General features: G+C 53.1%; 2 protein-coding genes across 2 annotated transcripts; both read left to right on the forward strand.

Moving 5' to 3' along the window:
- Nucleotides 1-546: 546 nt before the first annotated feature.
- CEP85 (centrosomal protein 85) lies at nucleotides 547-9,492 on the forward strand. Its single transcript, XM_054395161.1, has 13 exons — nucleotides 547-601; nucleotides 1,161-1,313; nucleotides 3,687-4,405; nucleotides 5,024-5,157; nucleotides 5,412-5,529; nucleotides 6,007-6,192; nucleotides 6,423-6,575; nucleotides 6,820-6,974; nucleotides 7,456-7,576; nucleotides 8,034-8,084; nucleotides 8,170-8,277; nucleotides 8,841-9,069; nucleotides 9,329-9,492. The coding sequence occupies exons 1-13, from the start codon at nucleotides 547-549 to the stop codon at nucleotides 9,490-9,492; spliced, it is 2,346 nt and encodes a 781-aa protein (XP_054251136.1).
- Nucleotides 9,493-11,701: 2,209 nt separating this feature from the next.
- SH3BGRL3 (SH3 domain binding glutamate rich protein like 3) lies at nucleotides 11,702-13,593 on the forward strand. The gene is made up of 3 exons (XM_054395173.1): nucleotides 11,702-11,773; nucleotides 12,106-12,273; nucleotides 12,629-13,593. The coding sequence occupies exons 1-3, from the start codon at nucleotides 11,726-11,728 to the stop codon at nucleotides 12,692-12,694; spliced, it is 282 nt and encodes a 93-aa protein (XP_054251148.1). The 5' UTR covers nucleotides 11,702-11,725; the 3' UTR covers nucleotides 12,695-13,593.
- The last annotated feature ends 596 nt before the right edge of the window (nucleotides 13,594-14,189 follow it).

Genomic DNA, 14,189 nt, shown 5'->3' on the forward strand with positions numbered 1-14,189 from the left:
ACTGACTGCGTTGTTGCCTGTTGTTGCTCGGTGACCTCTGCAGAGGGCAGGAATGGGCTTTTAAAAGGCATTTTTTAGCCTCTAGGGGCGGCGTGTGGATGCCATGGTGATGGAAGCACTATAAATAACTGCCGTGGCTCTGCTGAAGTGCTGCATACCTGGGGGGAGTGCTGCAAGCAGGAGCTCCCCTCCTCGTTCCTCAGGCATGAAGGAAACCTACAGCAACTGCAGGAAAAAAAAGGGTTTTAAACATTACCTGTGTGCTGTTGGGAGAGATTCTTCACAACCTGATGTAGTGGGAGGTGTCCCTGCCCATGGTGGGGGGGTTGTAACTGGATGGTCCTTGAGGTCCTTTCCACCCCTGAAAATTCAATGATTCTATGATTTGAGAGGAGCTGCGGATTAACCGTGAAGCACTGTGTTGCTCTGAGGGAGCAGCTGCTGTGTGTGCACCCTTTACTTGGTAGTGGCAACAGGGTTTGGTTTATGCTGCTTTAAAATGTGATTCTTTTAATTGGTTGCCCTGTAGCTCAGTGGGAAGCTAAAATGGCTGCTCTTGAGAAACATCCAGACCTGAGGCTCCAGCAGGACAGTCCATCAGGTAAGGAGAGTCCCTTCTTCAAAGCCCTCCTGCTGTCAGATCCTGTTTCAGTCTCTCTAAGGAGACACATGGCCCTGAGAAGAGCTCTTTGGCAAAAGCTTTCAATTAAAACCCCAATATCTTATTCCTCCAAAAGAAAACAGCAGCAGGGCTGTGCAAAGGCAGAGAACCATTTGCCAACAAACCTCTTTGGAGTGCTAACTGACAAACCTGGAAGAGTTCTTAGCAGTTAATGCAAAAATGGATCTTTAACTACTTTTGCTGCTGTTCTTTTAAATCTGAGTAGCAGAGCATCAAGTGGGAGTCATCTCTCTGAGCTTATCAATGGGAGTATCACTTCCTGCTTTTGCATTCTGACTCCCACATTTTTTGTTCAGTCTCCTGTGCTTGCTGCCCTTGCCTTTTGCAAAAGATTCCTTCAGCAGCAGTGCAGGGAGTCAAGCAAGGATCACTTTGGGGTTTGGTAGCCTGGATCATTAGATCTGGTTTAATTAGGTGTGTTAAAAGGCTTTTCGTTCTGTTGTCTGACACACATACATCCCTGGCTTTTTCTCTCCAGATCCCAGCACCAGCCAGAGGAGTAATTTCTTGGAGGCTGACTGGAAGACCCCCATGCTGTCTGCCAAGTTCCAGAGCCGTGTCAGTCGCTCGTCGAGTGTGGCTGGCAGCAGGGATGGGGGCATTGGGACCTCCTGCTCAAACAGCACAGAAGGTGATGGTCAGCATGAGAGCAGTGGCAGCCAAAGGCTTTAGGTTCTCTCAGACTCACAGGCATTGGCTAGCCTGAGGTTACTGAGCCCCAGAGTGTAAAGCTCAGGGAGAGCTGAGTCTGTGGAGATGTTTGGAGGCTCTCAGGGCCAGCACCTCAGTGCAGAGATGTGCTGCCTGAAGTCTAAACAAATGATGAAGGAACTAAGCTACTTTGGTTATCTTCTACCTGTAGTAAGCATGTTAGAGAACCCCAGCTGGTGGGGGTAGGAAGGAATTCTGGAGATCATCCAAATCCAACCCCCTTGCTCCAGCAGGACACCCACAGCAGCTTGCCCAGGATCACAATGGCCAGGGGGGGTTGGAATCTCTCTAGAGAAGGAGTCTCAATAACCCTTCTGGGCAGCTTGCTCCAGGGCTCTGACTGAGGTTTCAGTGTTCCCTCAGGATAATAAAAACATCCAGTGGCACAGGGGAGCTAAGAATGGCCCTTTGGGAAAGGCCCTTCTGAATGTTTGTGATCTTCATAGAATTGTTTTGGTTGGAAAATACCTTCAAGGTCATGGAGTCCAACCATTCCCTGACTCTACCAAGTCTGGGGCTAAACCATGGCCCTGAGCACCACATCTCTGCCTCTTTTAAAAACCTCCAGAGATGGGGATTCAGCCACCTCCATGGGAGGTCTGTTCCAGTGCTTGAGAACCCTTCCAGTGAGGAAATGCCTTCCAGTATCCAACCTAACCCCGCTCCGGTACAATTTGAGGCTGTTTCTTCTTGGCCTATCCCTTGTTACCTGGGAAAGAGACTGACCCTCCCCTTGCTCCTCACCAGCCCTGTGCTCCAGACCCTTCACCAGCTTCACTGTCCTTCTCTGGACCTGCTCCAGCACCTCAAGGTCTTCCTTGTTATGAGGGGCCCACAGCTGAGCCCAGGATTTGAGGTGTGGCCTCACAGTGCTGAGTCCAGGGGGACAGTCCCTGCCCTGCTCCTGCTGGCCACACCATTGCTGATCCAAGCCAGGATGCTGGTGGTCTCCTTGGCCACCTGGGCACAGGCTGGCTGATCTTCAGCTGCTGTTGTAGCCTTGTTGGTAATTGCTGAGGCTGAGTTGCAGCAGGGCCAGCTGGCAGAAGCCCACCAGCTTTCAGGTCAGTGCTTGAGTCAGAAATGTTGTCACAGCCCTGAGCACGTTCAAGGAAGGGATTGCAGCATCTGCACGTGGGCTGCTGGTCAGAACCGGAGCTCCTGGTGGTGACACTGGGGGTTAAATTCAGTGGCTGTCAAAGGAAATGGTACTGTCCCTTCTGCCTGCCAAGGGGAACGTGCTTGCCACTGCTGGGTAGCAGTGTTCTCTGCAGCTCCAGGGCACAGGCAAGTAATGCCCTCAGGTTTTCCTCCTCCCCTCCTTGTTTTTGAGGAGGGAGTTTTGTGCTTTTGTTGTGGTAGTTTTCTGCAGTTTGATGATGGTCTTTGCAGAATCTCTTTTGGTGTAGATTTAGACTGATACAAGGAATAAAAACTTGAAACGCTTTGAGGTGACAGCCAGGTGGAAATTCTGAGAGTGCTGATGCTGGATTGAGGGAACACCAGGTGGGGATGGGCCTTTGGCCAAGGCCATGAAGAAAACAAAGTGGGGTACCAGGGGGAGCCCTGGAATTGCTGTGATGCACAATGTATGGAGACAAGGAGTGGGCACAGGCACTTTGCTGGTTGCCTTTCTCAGCTCTTGCTGTTGCTGCATTGAAACCTGAGCCTGGCTAAGAATAGCTCTGGGTTCCCACGTAGCCAGGTTTGGTGCTCACACTGCCCCTGCCCCCCTCTGTCTCCTGTGGCAATAAGGGCAAGAGCCTCTGGAAAAAGCTCTTTTGCTGCAGTGTCCTGGAGGAGCTGGAAGGTCATCTGCTTGGTGGTCTGGTGGTCAACTATGTCTGAAGCTCATCATGGACTTAGAGAAGGCTCCAGTTAGCTTTGGTCACAGTTCAGAGGTGCTGAGCTGTGGGACGGGGCAGGACAGAATCAAGGTCTCAGTGTTCAGCTGAGTAAGTTTCAGCCTTTTTATTCCATTCCACTTGATTTCTAAACCTGTAAAAAGATAACCTCAATGTTTTGAAGTTCCTCTGGTATAACCTTAAAAGCTGACAGACCTGTGCTGAGCTAAACTTGGACTCTCCCTGTGGTTTGCAGGGGTAGGAAAATGTCAGCAGGCTGCTGCAGCTTGAGGTGAGGGGGGCACAGGTTTGCCTCAGTCTTGTGGCTGCTGCTGTGTTTAGTTCATATTCAGGGGGGAAGGGTTTGGGGTTCAATATTATTTTTGGCTGCTCTTGTCTGACTGTTGCCAGGGTTGTGATTTACAGCACCACTCTTCTTCTCTCCCTAGACTTCTGCAGTTCCACTAATGGTTCCTCATTCCAGCCCATCAAAACCCAGGTGACCATCCCAACAGCCCATGTTATGCCTTCTACATTGGGTGCCTCACCCTCCAAGCTGTGTCCTGCAGGAGACCAGAACTGTTCCCAGGGTCCTTCAAACCCTGCTATGCCAGGATCTGCTTCTGAACACGCAGGGCTCATGAGAAACGGAGAGTTCCATGCTGGGAAGCCTTCTCAGCTACCCCTCAGGGATCTGTTACATCCCTACAGGACTACAGGAGAGAATGGTCTGGGGCAAGGCTGGCATCCTGTACCTGATCACATGAGAACAGAAGACACTTGGAAGTTTGACACCCCTGCTGTTGAGTGCACCCTTAACCAGTCTCTGTTTCGGGACACTTTGTGCACTGATCCTCTCCACAGGCTCCAGAGCTTCACTGCAGGCTCTGGGGCAGCAGAGGCAGGGAAGGACCATTACAAGGTGCTGCCAGAGGGTAAACAAGCAGCTAACGGAGCCTGCCAGCCCCAGGAGGGTGCGTGGCCAAGTGGCAGCAGGCTGATGCCAACAGGACTCCAGGCCAACAATTTCTTCCCCAGACCTGTGAGCCCAAGCTCTCGGGGCTGGGGGCAGGAGGGCTGCGCGCTGCATCCACACGAGAGGGGCTGCGAGCTGAGCTCTTGGAAACAGCAGCTGGAGAAAGTCAGGCTGCAGGTGGAGCAGATGCAGGTAGGGAGCTGCTTGAGTGGATGTGAGAGGTTGAAACCTTTCCTGGTCTCTTGAGGTGTGAGTCATTGTCTCGGGTTGATGAAGCAAGAGGGGAAGTGCCTCCTGCTGCTCCCTGTCTTGCAGCAGTGCTCTCAGCACTGGGTGGTGTCCCTGCTCTCCTGTCCCAGCAGCTCTGCACTGTCTTAAGGCACTGCACAGCAGCTCAGGCCAAGAGGTGAAACATCCCAGCCCTTAGAAACTGCAAAGAAAAGCATGCCAAGAAATCCTTCAGAGTTTCTGGAGTAGTTCTATTCTGTATCTAGAGAGAGGGAAAAAAAACTTGATCTGGAGAGAAGCATCAAATAGCTGCAAGTTATTAGCTGGAAGCAGTTTGTGGCTCACCTGCCACCAGCTGCACTCTGACAGACACAAGCTGTTTCCAGCACAGTGAGCTAAAATTGTTTCTTAATCTCCAGTTGTGCTTGGGCAAAGCTACTTGTTCTTGGACATCAACAGGGACTGAAATAGCTCTGTCCTGGCATGCAGATGAGCACACAGTGTGCAAAATAGCTCTGGTGATGATGCAATTACCTCTGAGGAGCACAAACTTCTCCCTCCTGGTTTTGTCTCCTCTTTCAGTTGCAAAATGGAGGTGCCTGCCACCATCCCTCCATGTGTTCTTCCTCACTGCCTGCACCTGATCCAGCCCAGTGGATCAACATCCTGAACTCCAATGAAAACCTGCTCAAGGAGAAAGAGCTTCTTATTGACAGGTGAGAGCTTGAGGGGAGGAGATCTTCTTGCTCTCCACAGCTTCCTGGAAGGAGGTTGCAGTGAGGTGGGAGTTGGCTCATTTCCCAAGGAATAAGTGACAGGACAAGAGGAAATGGCCTCGAGTTGCACCAGGGGAGGTTAAGGTTGGACAGGAGGAAGGATGCCTGGCAGTGTATGGAGCACTGGAGTTGTGGCAGTGCTTGTGTTGCTCTCTGCTGTGTGCTTGAGCAGTGCCTCACCTGTTGCTTTCCAGACAAAGGCAGCACATATCCCAGCTGGAGCAGAAGGTCCGGGAAAGTGAGCTGCAGGTTCACAGTGCCCTGTTTGGCTGCACAGCATCCTATGGAGATGTCTATATGTTGAGAATGCAGGTAACTGGCTGCAGCAGACTCAGCTGCTCAGGGCCTCATCCAGCCTGGCCTTGAACACAGCTTCCCTGGGCAGCCTATTCCAGAGTCTCACCACCCTCCTACTGAAGAGCTTCTCCCCCAGCTCCAGTCCAACCCTGCTCTCCCTCAGCTTCAAACCATTCCCCCTTGTCCTGTCTCTAGACACCCTCATGAAAGTCCCTCTGCAGCCTTCCTGTGGGATCTCTTCAGCTATTGGAAGGCAATTCTAAGGTTCCCCCCAGAGTTTTCTCCAGGCTGAACACCCCCAGCAACCTCAGCCTGGCCTCATAGCAGAGGTGCTCCAGCCCTTGGCTCATCTTTGTGGCCTCCTGGACTCTCTCCAACAGCTCTGTGGCCTTTGTTGGTGGTTGTTTGGGAATTAGGAGGGCTGAGATCCCAGCTGTGAGGCTGTGCAGCTGCTCTGCAGCTAACAGAGCTCCCTGGTTGTCCCTGTGGCAGGAGCTGCAGCGGGAGAATGCTTTTCTTCGAGCACAGTTCACAGAGAAGACTGAATCCCTCAGTAAGGAAAAGATTGAACTGGAGAGAAAATTGGCTGCTGCAGAGGTGGATGCAAAGCTGATCCGAGAGTCCCTGAAGGAAGCGATGCAGAAACATGCAGAGGAGCTAAAGAAACAGGAAGAAAGGGTAAGGGCCCATTGCTGTAGAGGGCTTTGATTGGAGCAGCTAAAAGTCAATGTAGTGCTTAGGTGAAGGTTTCCTGCAGTAATATTTTTCTGATCTCCTTGTGGTATTCTCTGGTTGCCAATCAAAAGCCCTTCCTCCTGCAGCTGGAACGTGAATGTGTGGCCTTAGATAGGGCTGAAGAATGGGCAAGGAATTCTATCAACTAAACCTGCATCCAACTGTCCCCACAGGTAAAGGGAAGAGACAAACACATTAATAATCTCAAAAAGAAATGTCAGAAGGAATCTGAACAAAACAAGGAGAGGCAGCAGAGAATCGAGACCCTGGAACGGTACCTGGCTGACTTACCAACTCTGGAGGACCACAAGAAACAGAGTCAGAAGGTAAAACCTCCTCTGAGTTGTGTTGATTGCTCTTCACATACTTGCTCAGGTGACTTTTCTACAGCTGTAGCTGTGCTCTGGCCTTTAGAGGAGGAATGTTCTGAGCTACAGCTGAGAATTGCCACATGGGTGGTTTAAAAAAAAAAAAAAAAGGTCATTGCAAATGTGGCTGAAATGTGGAGGGTGTGTGGTGAAACCCTGCTGCTGGGAGGTCTCTAGAGCCTTGTGATGGTCTTTTTTACAGCTGAAGGAATCTGAAGTGAAGAGTGCTGCTATGCAGGAAACAGTACTGGCACTGGAAACAGAGCTTGGAGAGGTCAGAGCTGCTTTCAGGGAGCAGGAGATGCAGCTGGAAAACCAAAAGCAGAAGGAGTTGGAGCTGCTCTCCACAGTGCGCAGGTAATGCTCAGCAGGCCTGCAGTGAGCTCCGCCTTAGCACCAAAGGGACCACAGCAGAGCAGTGCTGGTTCAGCACAGCCTCTCTCCCTTCTGTCACCACCAGCTCACTGTGCATTTCGTAGTCAGAGTCTTCCTGCCAGCAGTGGAGGGTGGGAGCAGAAGCAGATGGCTGAAAGAAAAGGGGCCCCTGTTTGTCATCTGAGTTTGTGTCCCCAAGTTATTGCTCTCAACCATAACTCCTTGCAAATTGGACCTACATAACCTGCAGGCATTGCCTCTGGACAGGAATCATGGCCAATATCAAGGCTGTGCCCAGAGCAAGAGACTCCACTTCAGTCCCAGCCCTGGCAGTTTGCAAGCTGGGATGCAAACAGGGCAGCGCTGACAGCTGACAGGACAATCATTTGCCTCTTTGTGTTGTTTAGTGAGGGGAACCCCTTAAACAAAGCCTTTTTTCCCCATGGTGTTGTGCTAATTTCAGCTTGCAGGACAAGGTGCAGCAGTGTGTAAAGAACGCAGAGAGAGGACCCCCTGCCCAGGATGGGGAGAGACAGAAAATAGAAAATGAGTCTCTGAAGAAAGAATGTGACTGCCTCAGGAAGGTAACAGCCTGTCCCAGCTGGGAACCACATTGTGCCTGCCATTGAGTCACACCAGGCACTAAGATGAAATCAGGGACTTTGGCTGTCACAGGCAGTCCCCACTGCAGTGACACAGCAGTTCCTGGAATTCCAAAGTGAGGTTTTCAAAGCTGTTGATGGTGTGATAACCATCTGCTCCTAGAGTGACACTGCAGAGAAGTTGCAGAATGCAGAAGAGGGGAGAGGAAAACCACAAGAATGCAACTTCTCCAGTCTTTGTTTAGCTGATACTTGGAGTGGTGCCTTTCATTGGGTGCCTTTCATCAGGGAACTGAAGTCCACTACTAACAAGAGTCAGGGATTAAAGCAGAGGGGGCAGGAGTGAGGGAGGAGAGGGGATGCTGTCCTGCTGAAGAAGAAATCTTGGTGGTGTTACTGAGTCTGTGACCAGTTCTGATGCCTCTGTTTTTGATTCCAGATTGTGGACAAAAAACAGAAGAAAATGGAGCAGTTGTCCTTGCAAATAAAGGTGAGAAGTGACTGCAGAGAGCCCTAGAGCTGAGAGTCTGCTGTGAAGGGAGTTAGACTTACTACTTTTCCATGGTCTGTTCCAGAACCTGGAAGAACAGGTGGCCCAGGAGGAGGGGACAAGCCAAGCTCTGAAAGAGGAGGCGATGAGAAGAGCAAATGCACTGCAGCAGCTCCAGAGTGCAGTGAAAGAGGTCAGAGCAGGAGTGCAGAGTGCCTGAGTGCAGCAGCTGAATGGACAATGGATTGCCTTTTAGCAGGGCCAGCAGCACAACCCCTCCTGCTTCCTTGCCTTGTCAGTGCTCTGGAAGGAGCTCTTCCCTGCTTAAAAGCAGGAGGAGAAAGGCAGTTTCAGGGAACTTCAGCTGGGGCTGTAGGCTGGGATGGAGGATGCTGAATTTGCCAGCTGGGAGCAGCAGGGTGGTGAGCAGGAGTCCAGACTCCAGCCCTGGCTGAAGGGCAGGCCTGAGCTCTGCTCTCAAGCCTTAAGGAGCCAGCAGCACAGCAGCCCTTGAGGGAAGGGGTGGCCACTGTTGGGGTGAGTGGCTGCTGCATGCCCTCCTGCAAACTCATTTTGTTGCATCATGGCTCAGCAGGGGCAGGGCAGTGTCTGAGCTGGGGGAGCTGAACCCTGGAGAGCCTGGAGGGTTTGATGCAAAGCAGCTCCTCTTGCCCTTAGTGCTGCCACTGTCAGATTCCTTGAAGTGTCCTAGTTGTGCCCTGAGTGAGCACTGAGCTGCTGTGTCCCTTTGTCCAGCTTTCAGTGCAGAACCAGGACCTCATCGAGAAGAACCTGACCCTGCAGGAGCGCCTGCGGCAGGTGGAGCTGAGCAGCCAGCCACTGCCTGCCGAGACAACCAGCCTGGCCCAGGAGCTGCAGGCAGAGCTGGGCAGCTGTCTGCAGGACCTGCAGGCTGTCTACAGCATCGTCACTCAGAGGGCTCAGGGCAAGGATCCCAACCTCTCTCTGCTCCTGGGAATTCGCTGTAAGTGACTGCAGAGCAAAGCCTGCTCCTGTGCTGCAGCAGAGTTAGGTTCCTCCTGTATAATGCAGCATGGAAGGTTCTCATCTTTCTGGAATCCTGACCCCTAGCTCACTGCATGCTGCAGGAGCTAAATGTTAAGCAGCAGCAGCAGCAGCTCTTTTGCAAATGTGTGTTTGGTTTTTCTGGCTTGTTTGCAAATGTCTGTGTGGGATCCTGGGTCAGGACTGGTTGGAGCTAATTCCCTTCTCTGGCTCCGCAGCTGTGCCATGTTCCACCAAGGAGAAGGACAACTTGATGAGCCCTGATGGACTTGCCAAGAAACTGGTGGAGGTAAAACAGCTTCACAAAGAGGTGGAGGACTTGAGGACTGCAATATCTGACAGATATGCTCAGGACATGGGAGACAACTGCATCACCCAGTAAAGAACACTGCCCAAAGTAAGGCAGGAAACGAAGATTTGAAACCTTCGGGAGCGTAGAGCTCCTACAACCCCAAACCTATTCAGCACTTTACCATCCCATGTGTGACTTAACCAATCCCTGGGAAATCAGGGGGGGCCTTCCCAGAGGGGTTTAGCTGCTGACTGGAATCATTCAGGGCTTGGGTGTCAGGGTTTGCAGTAGCTTTGATCTTGTGGAATGTGCTTTATGCTGTGTTTGCTGGAGCTGCTGTGGTCTCTGATGCTGGGACAGGAGTTCTGAGCTGCCTTCCAGGCGTGTCAAATGCTGAACATGCAAATGGGACAGTTTCAAATCATCACTCAAAGGAAATACATGCCCTGGCCTCTCTGATAAGCTCTCTGTGCAGATCCTGTGTGACTTGTAAGACCAGAGGATTATCAGAGTGTTCAGGGGATACCTGTGGCTCCACAGGAGAGCAGGTCTGCTAATTACACAGCTGCTAATTACAGCAAGGTGCTACAGGCTCTGCAGATGCTGTGTGCAGTGTTCTGGCTTGGATGCTTTTGTTGATGGAGTAGGACCTGCTTGCCTCAGGTAAGCCTGACCAGAGGCTTCCAGTAACTGACAGGAGTTGGGCAATAAAGTAACACTAAAAGAAACCTCTTGGAAACTCTCCTCCTGGGCACTAACCCCAGAAGCCTTAAGCCTTTTATCCCCCTCAACAGCACTCAGTGTGGGTATGATTCAGGCTGCAGAGGAAGTGGACTGATGCTGAAGTGCCTTAATGTGCTAGAGAAACCTCCTGTCCCCACACTGCCTCATGCCTAATGCATCTGCTGGCAGGGTGAGGAGCTGCTGGTCCTTGTAGTGACCTTTAGAGCCATCAGAGATGATCCTGGGGGCCCTCAATTGCCTGTAGCCTCTGCACCCCCAGGGACCCTGCTGCAGGCCAGCAGGGAGACTGCCTCTGCTTGTCCCTCTGCTCCATGGGAGAGATCCATTCTGGTAACAGCTGGATCCAGGAGCACTTCCTGGTTCCTGCAAGGCTGAGGCTTTGTTGTAGCCTTTCCCCTCTGCTAAGCAATGGGGGCTGCTAAATAAAAGTCAGCATGGGAGGTGGTTCACTTTGTCACAGCCTCCCTTGACCTTCATGGCAGCTTCACAGAGTTGAGCCCTTGCTTGTGACAGTGCTGTGGTGCTGAGAGGCAACTCTTATTTCAGCTTAGAGCAAGATTTAGAGTGGTGGTGGTGGTGAGGGAATACTCCTGGAACTTCTGCTGCTTGGTTACTTGTGGTTCACCCTGGGGCTGTCAACCCCAGGTTTGGGAGAAATGCTTTTGTTGTTGCTTTGTGGTTCATTTCAGACCAAATCTGTTCTGTTCTCTGTGTTTTGGCCACTGCTGGTGATGGTAGCAACAAAGTGGTTGGTTTGCTGTCCAGAGCTGCTTTTTGCATTTGGGGTGTTCCATTTCTGGTTGTTTCTGTTGTTGGGCTGCTGCTGCTGCCTTGTTCTGAGCTAAGTGTGGGCCAAGGCTGTTTCTTGGAGCGGTGTCCTGATGCGGGGTGCAGAGAGCAGCAGGGTGACAGCTGCACTCCTGTGCTGTTCAGCACTATCACCTGTCCCTCCGTCTTCCTAGGGTGCAGGCTCTAGCTGCCAGGTGCTGTGCAGGGTCACATTCGCCCTCTGCCCCTGCAGAGCTGGCTGGAAGAACCTGGCTGAAAGCATCTCGGCTAAGCTGCAGAGCCTCCTGCAGGGCTGGGCTGCCCAGGCCACCTTTGGGCAATGTCCTCTCATCATCCTCCTGCCAACCCGGACCCATCTGGCTAAGATAGGGATCCCACCCGGCACACCTTGGCCCTTCCTTTACAGGGGGAGCAGGACCGCGGTCCCCCCTTGCCCCCCAGCTCCCCGCCAGGTGCTGCGCGTCCACGGTGGCGCTGGGCGCGGGGTGTTCGCAGCGGCCTTTGTCTCAGCCGCTTCTTTGTACCGAGCGCTTCGAATCCCAAATAAAGCTGCTCTGGCTCCACTCGTGCCAAGCCGTCCCGTGTGGAGTGTGCGTGGGGTGGCCACGGTCGCTGCGGGCGGAGGCCGCTCGGTGCCCGGCGCCGCCGACGCCGCATGCCCGAGCCCGGCGGCGCCATTGGTCCCGGCAGTCACATGGAGGGCGGTGGCGGCGCCGCCCGGTCCTTCCCGGTCCCTCCCTCCGAGCCTCCCTCCGCCGGGCTGAGCGCTGGGAGCGGCCGCGATCGCAGCATGAGCACCCTCAAGGTCTACAGCACCTCGGTCACCGGCTCCCGGGAGGTGAGCGGCAGCGGCGGGGCGCCCCCGGGGGGGGTCTGTGACCTGGGGTGGGCATCTCTTCCCCTATGGAGCTGTGGATTTCCCCCTGCCCTGCTCACGCTGTCCTGTCCCCTTCATCCCCCGAGTCCGCCTCGCCGTGCTGGCTGTGTGTCCATCCCACTCCCCACGCAGGACTGAGCCCTGTGGCCGGGTGGGCTGTGGCCGGTGGCCCATAAGGGGAAGCCAGCCCACGAGTCCTGTGCTGAGCCTGGCTGGCATCCTGGGCTGCATGCTCAGCCTCGGGGCTCCTCTCCCACTCCCCATAACCTGCCCTTTCCCACCCGGGCTCCCAGATCAAGTCCCAGCAGAGCGAAGTCACCAGGATCCTGGATGGGAAGAACATCAAGTACGAGCTGGTGGACATCTCCCAGGACAATGCTCTGCGGGAGGAGATGAGGGCCAAGGCAGGCAACCCCAAAGCCATCCCACCCCAGATCGTCAATGGAGACCACTACTGTGGGGTGAGGCTTGTGCTCTGGGGGGGTGGGAGGGGGGCTATGACCCTGTCCCCTTGTTTTGGCTATGAAAGATGTGAGGACACCTTCCAGAAGGTTTCTCATGGGGTGTACAAAGCAGTGCCAGGGTTAAGGGAAGGGCTGTTTGGGGCATGGTGGCTTGTGAAAGGTGGAACCCATGCAGGGGGTCTCTGGGGGGCTGTGCTTCGTGGGGATGTCCCCACCCTGCCCTGATGTCTTCTGCATGCCTGTCCCCTGTGCTGTGACCCAGTTTGTGCTGCACCCCTGGGGACCCTGTGCTGCCTGCGAGGGGGAGCCTCCAGCCCTTTCCTGGTGAGCAGCCATGTGGCTTTCCCCACAGGACTATGAGCTCTTTGTGGAAGCTGTGGAGCAAAACACCCTGCAGGAGTTCCTGAAGCTGGCCTGAGCCCCTGGCTGCTCTCCTCTCCTGGACTCTACCTGCATTCCTGAGCACCCTCATCTCCCACCATCTTCACTTCCAGGTTGTCAGCTCTGTCCTGGCACCATGACCTCTATCCCAGCACAGGGAAAAAACCCATGACCAAAACTACTCCTTGCAGCTGCCTCCAATTCCCTCCTGCCTAACCCTGGGATCATCTCAGAGGGATCCAGAGCAAGCTTGATGCTCCCTGGGAACAGAGCTGGGCCTGGTTCCCTCTGCAGCTTCCAGTGCCTCTGTAAACAGCAAAGCCTCTGGGGCTGTGGGAAGTGCAGCTCCCTCAGCCCTCTCCTCTGCAGGGAGAGCTTCCCCTTTGGGAGGGAAGGGCTTAGGCTTGCAAGTTACTTCCCACTTCTCTCAGCTGCTGTTAAAATTGTAAATCCTGCTGCCTCATTTCCTTGGGTTTTGTTTGTTTGTTTGTTTTCCGACTTTTCATCTCAACTGCAGCCATCATGGCAGCTAAGGTGATTTTTTGTTTGTTTGTTTGTTTTTAATTTAATGCAAAAGTACTGCACAGAGCTGGGGCCTGACCACCCCCTGCAGGAGGAGGCCCAGGTTAGGGAGCTCAGGCTGGTGGCATTCTAATGGCACTTGTCAGGCTACCCAGGGGGAAATCAATAAGCCCTGGAAGTGGGGGACCACTGGGCTGCTGTGAGCAGTGGGAGTGTGTTGCTGGGGCCTCCCTGGTGAGGGTTAGCAGCTGAGGGCTGCTCCAGAGCAGCTGATCTTGGGCTGTCTTAACTCTCCTCTTTGAGTTGGCTTTTGGTTATGTTTTGTTTTATTTTTGCAACCAGGACCAAGTGCATTTTGTTTTCCTGCCAAAAAGCAAGTTTATAACCAGTGTTGTCTTCAGAGATGCTATTAAATGTTACTGTACCTTTCACCCTTGGCACTGGTGGCTTTCTTTTCAGTTTGCTTTTACTTTGACTGCAGGTTAAACACCACCCTCTGTAAAGATTGAGTCATTTCCAGCTCACAGAAGCTGAGGCAGTTGTGCTCTCTGCTTGACAGACAGATCTTGACACCTTCAGAGTGCTGCTGCTGCTAATCAAAGGCTCCCAGGACTTGTCTGAATCCCCTGCAGTGTGCTAGTGACAGGTACCTCTCTGAAGCAGTCTTCTCTACATGGTAAGGACCAGAGCAGGGACAGCTTCAGCAAAAAAAAAAAAGCCCTGGTTAGTTTTAGACCAGGTTAGAGGGGCAGAGGAAAAGGCTGCCACAAAAGAGGGTTTCCTGTATGCTCCTGCATCTGCTATAGGTGGAAAAAAGGAGGAAGCTTAACACAGGGCTGTGGAAATTGAGTCACTGGTCCCAGGCAGCCCATGGCAGTGGCTTGATTTGCACCAGTGGTGCTTCCTGAGTTGTGCAGGGGTTAGCTCTGATCAGAGGGTCCTGCCTGAGCTCTGGGCATCCTGCCCTTTCCCCCAGCAGCTGTGCATTTGAAATCTTAATGGAAACAGGA

Source organism: Indicator indicator, chromosome 33 (genome assembly GCF_027791375.1).
Source record: "Indicator indicator isolate 239-I01 chromosome 33, UM_Iind_1.1, whole genome shotgun sequence".
Lineage (NCBI taxonomy): Eukaryota > Metazoa > Chordata > Aves > Piciformes > Indicatoridae > Indicator > Indicator indicator.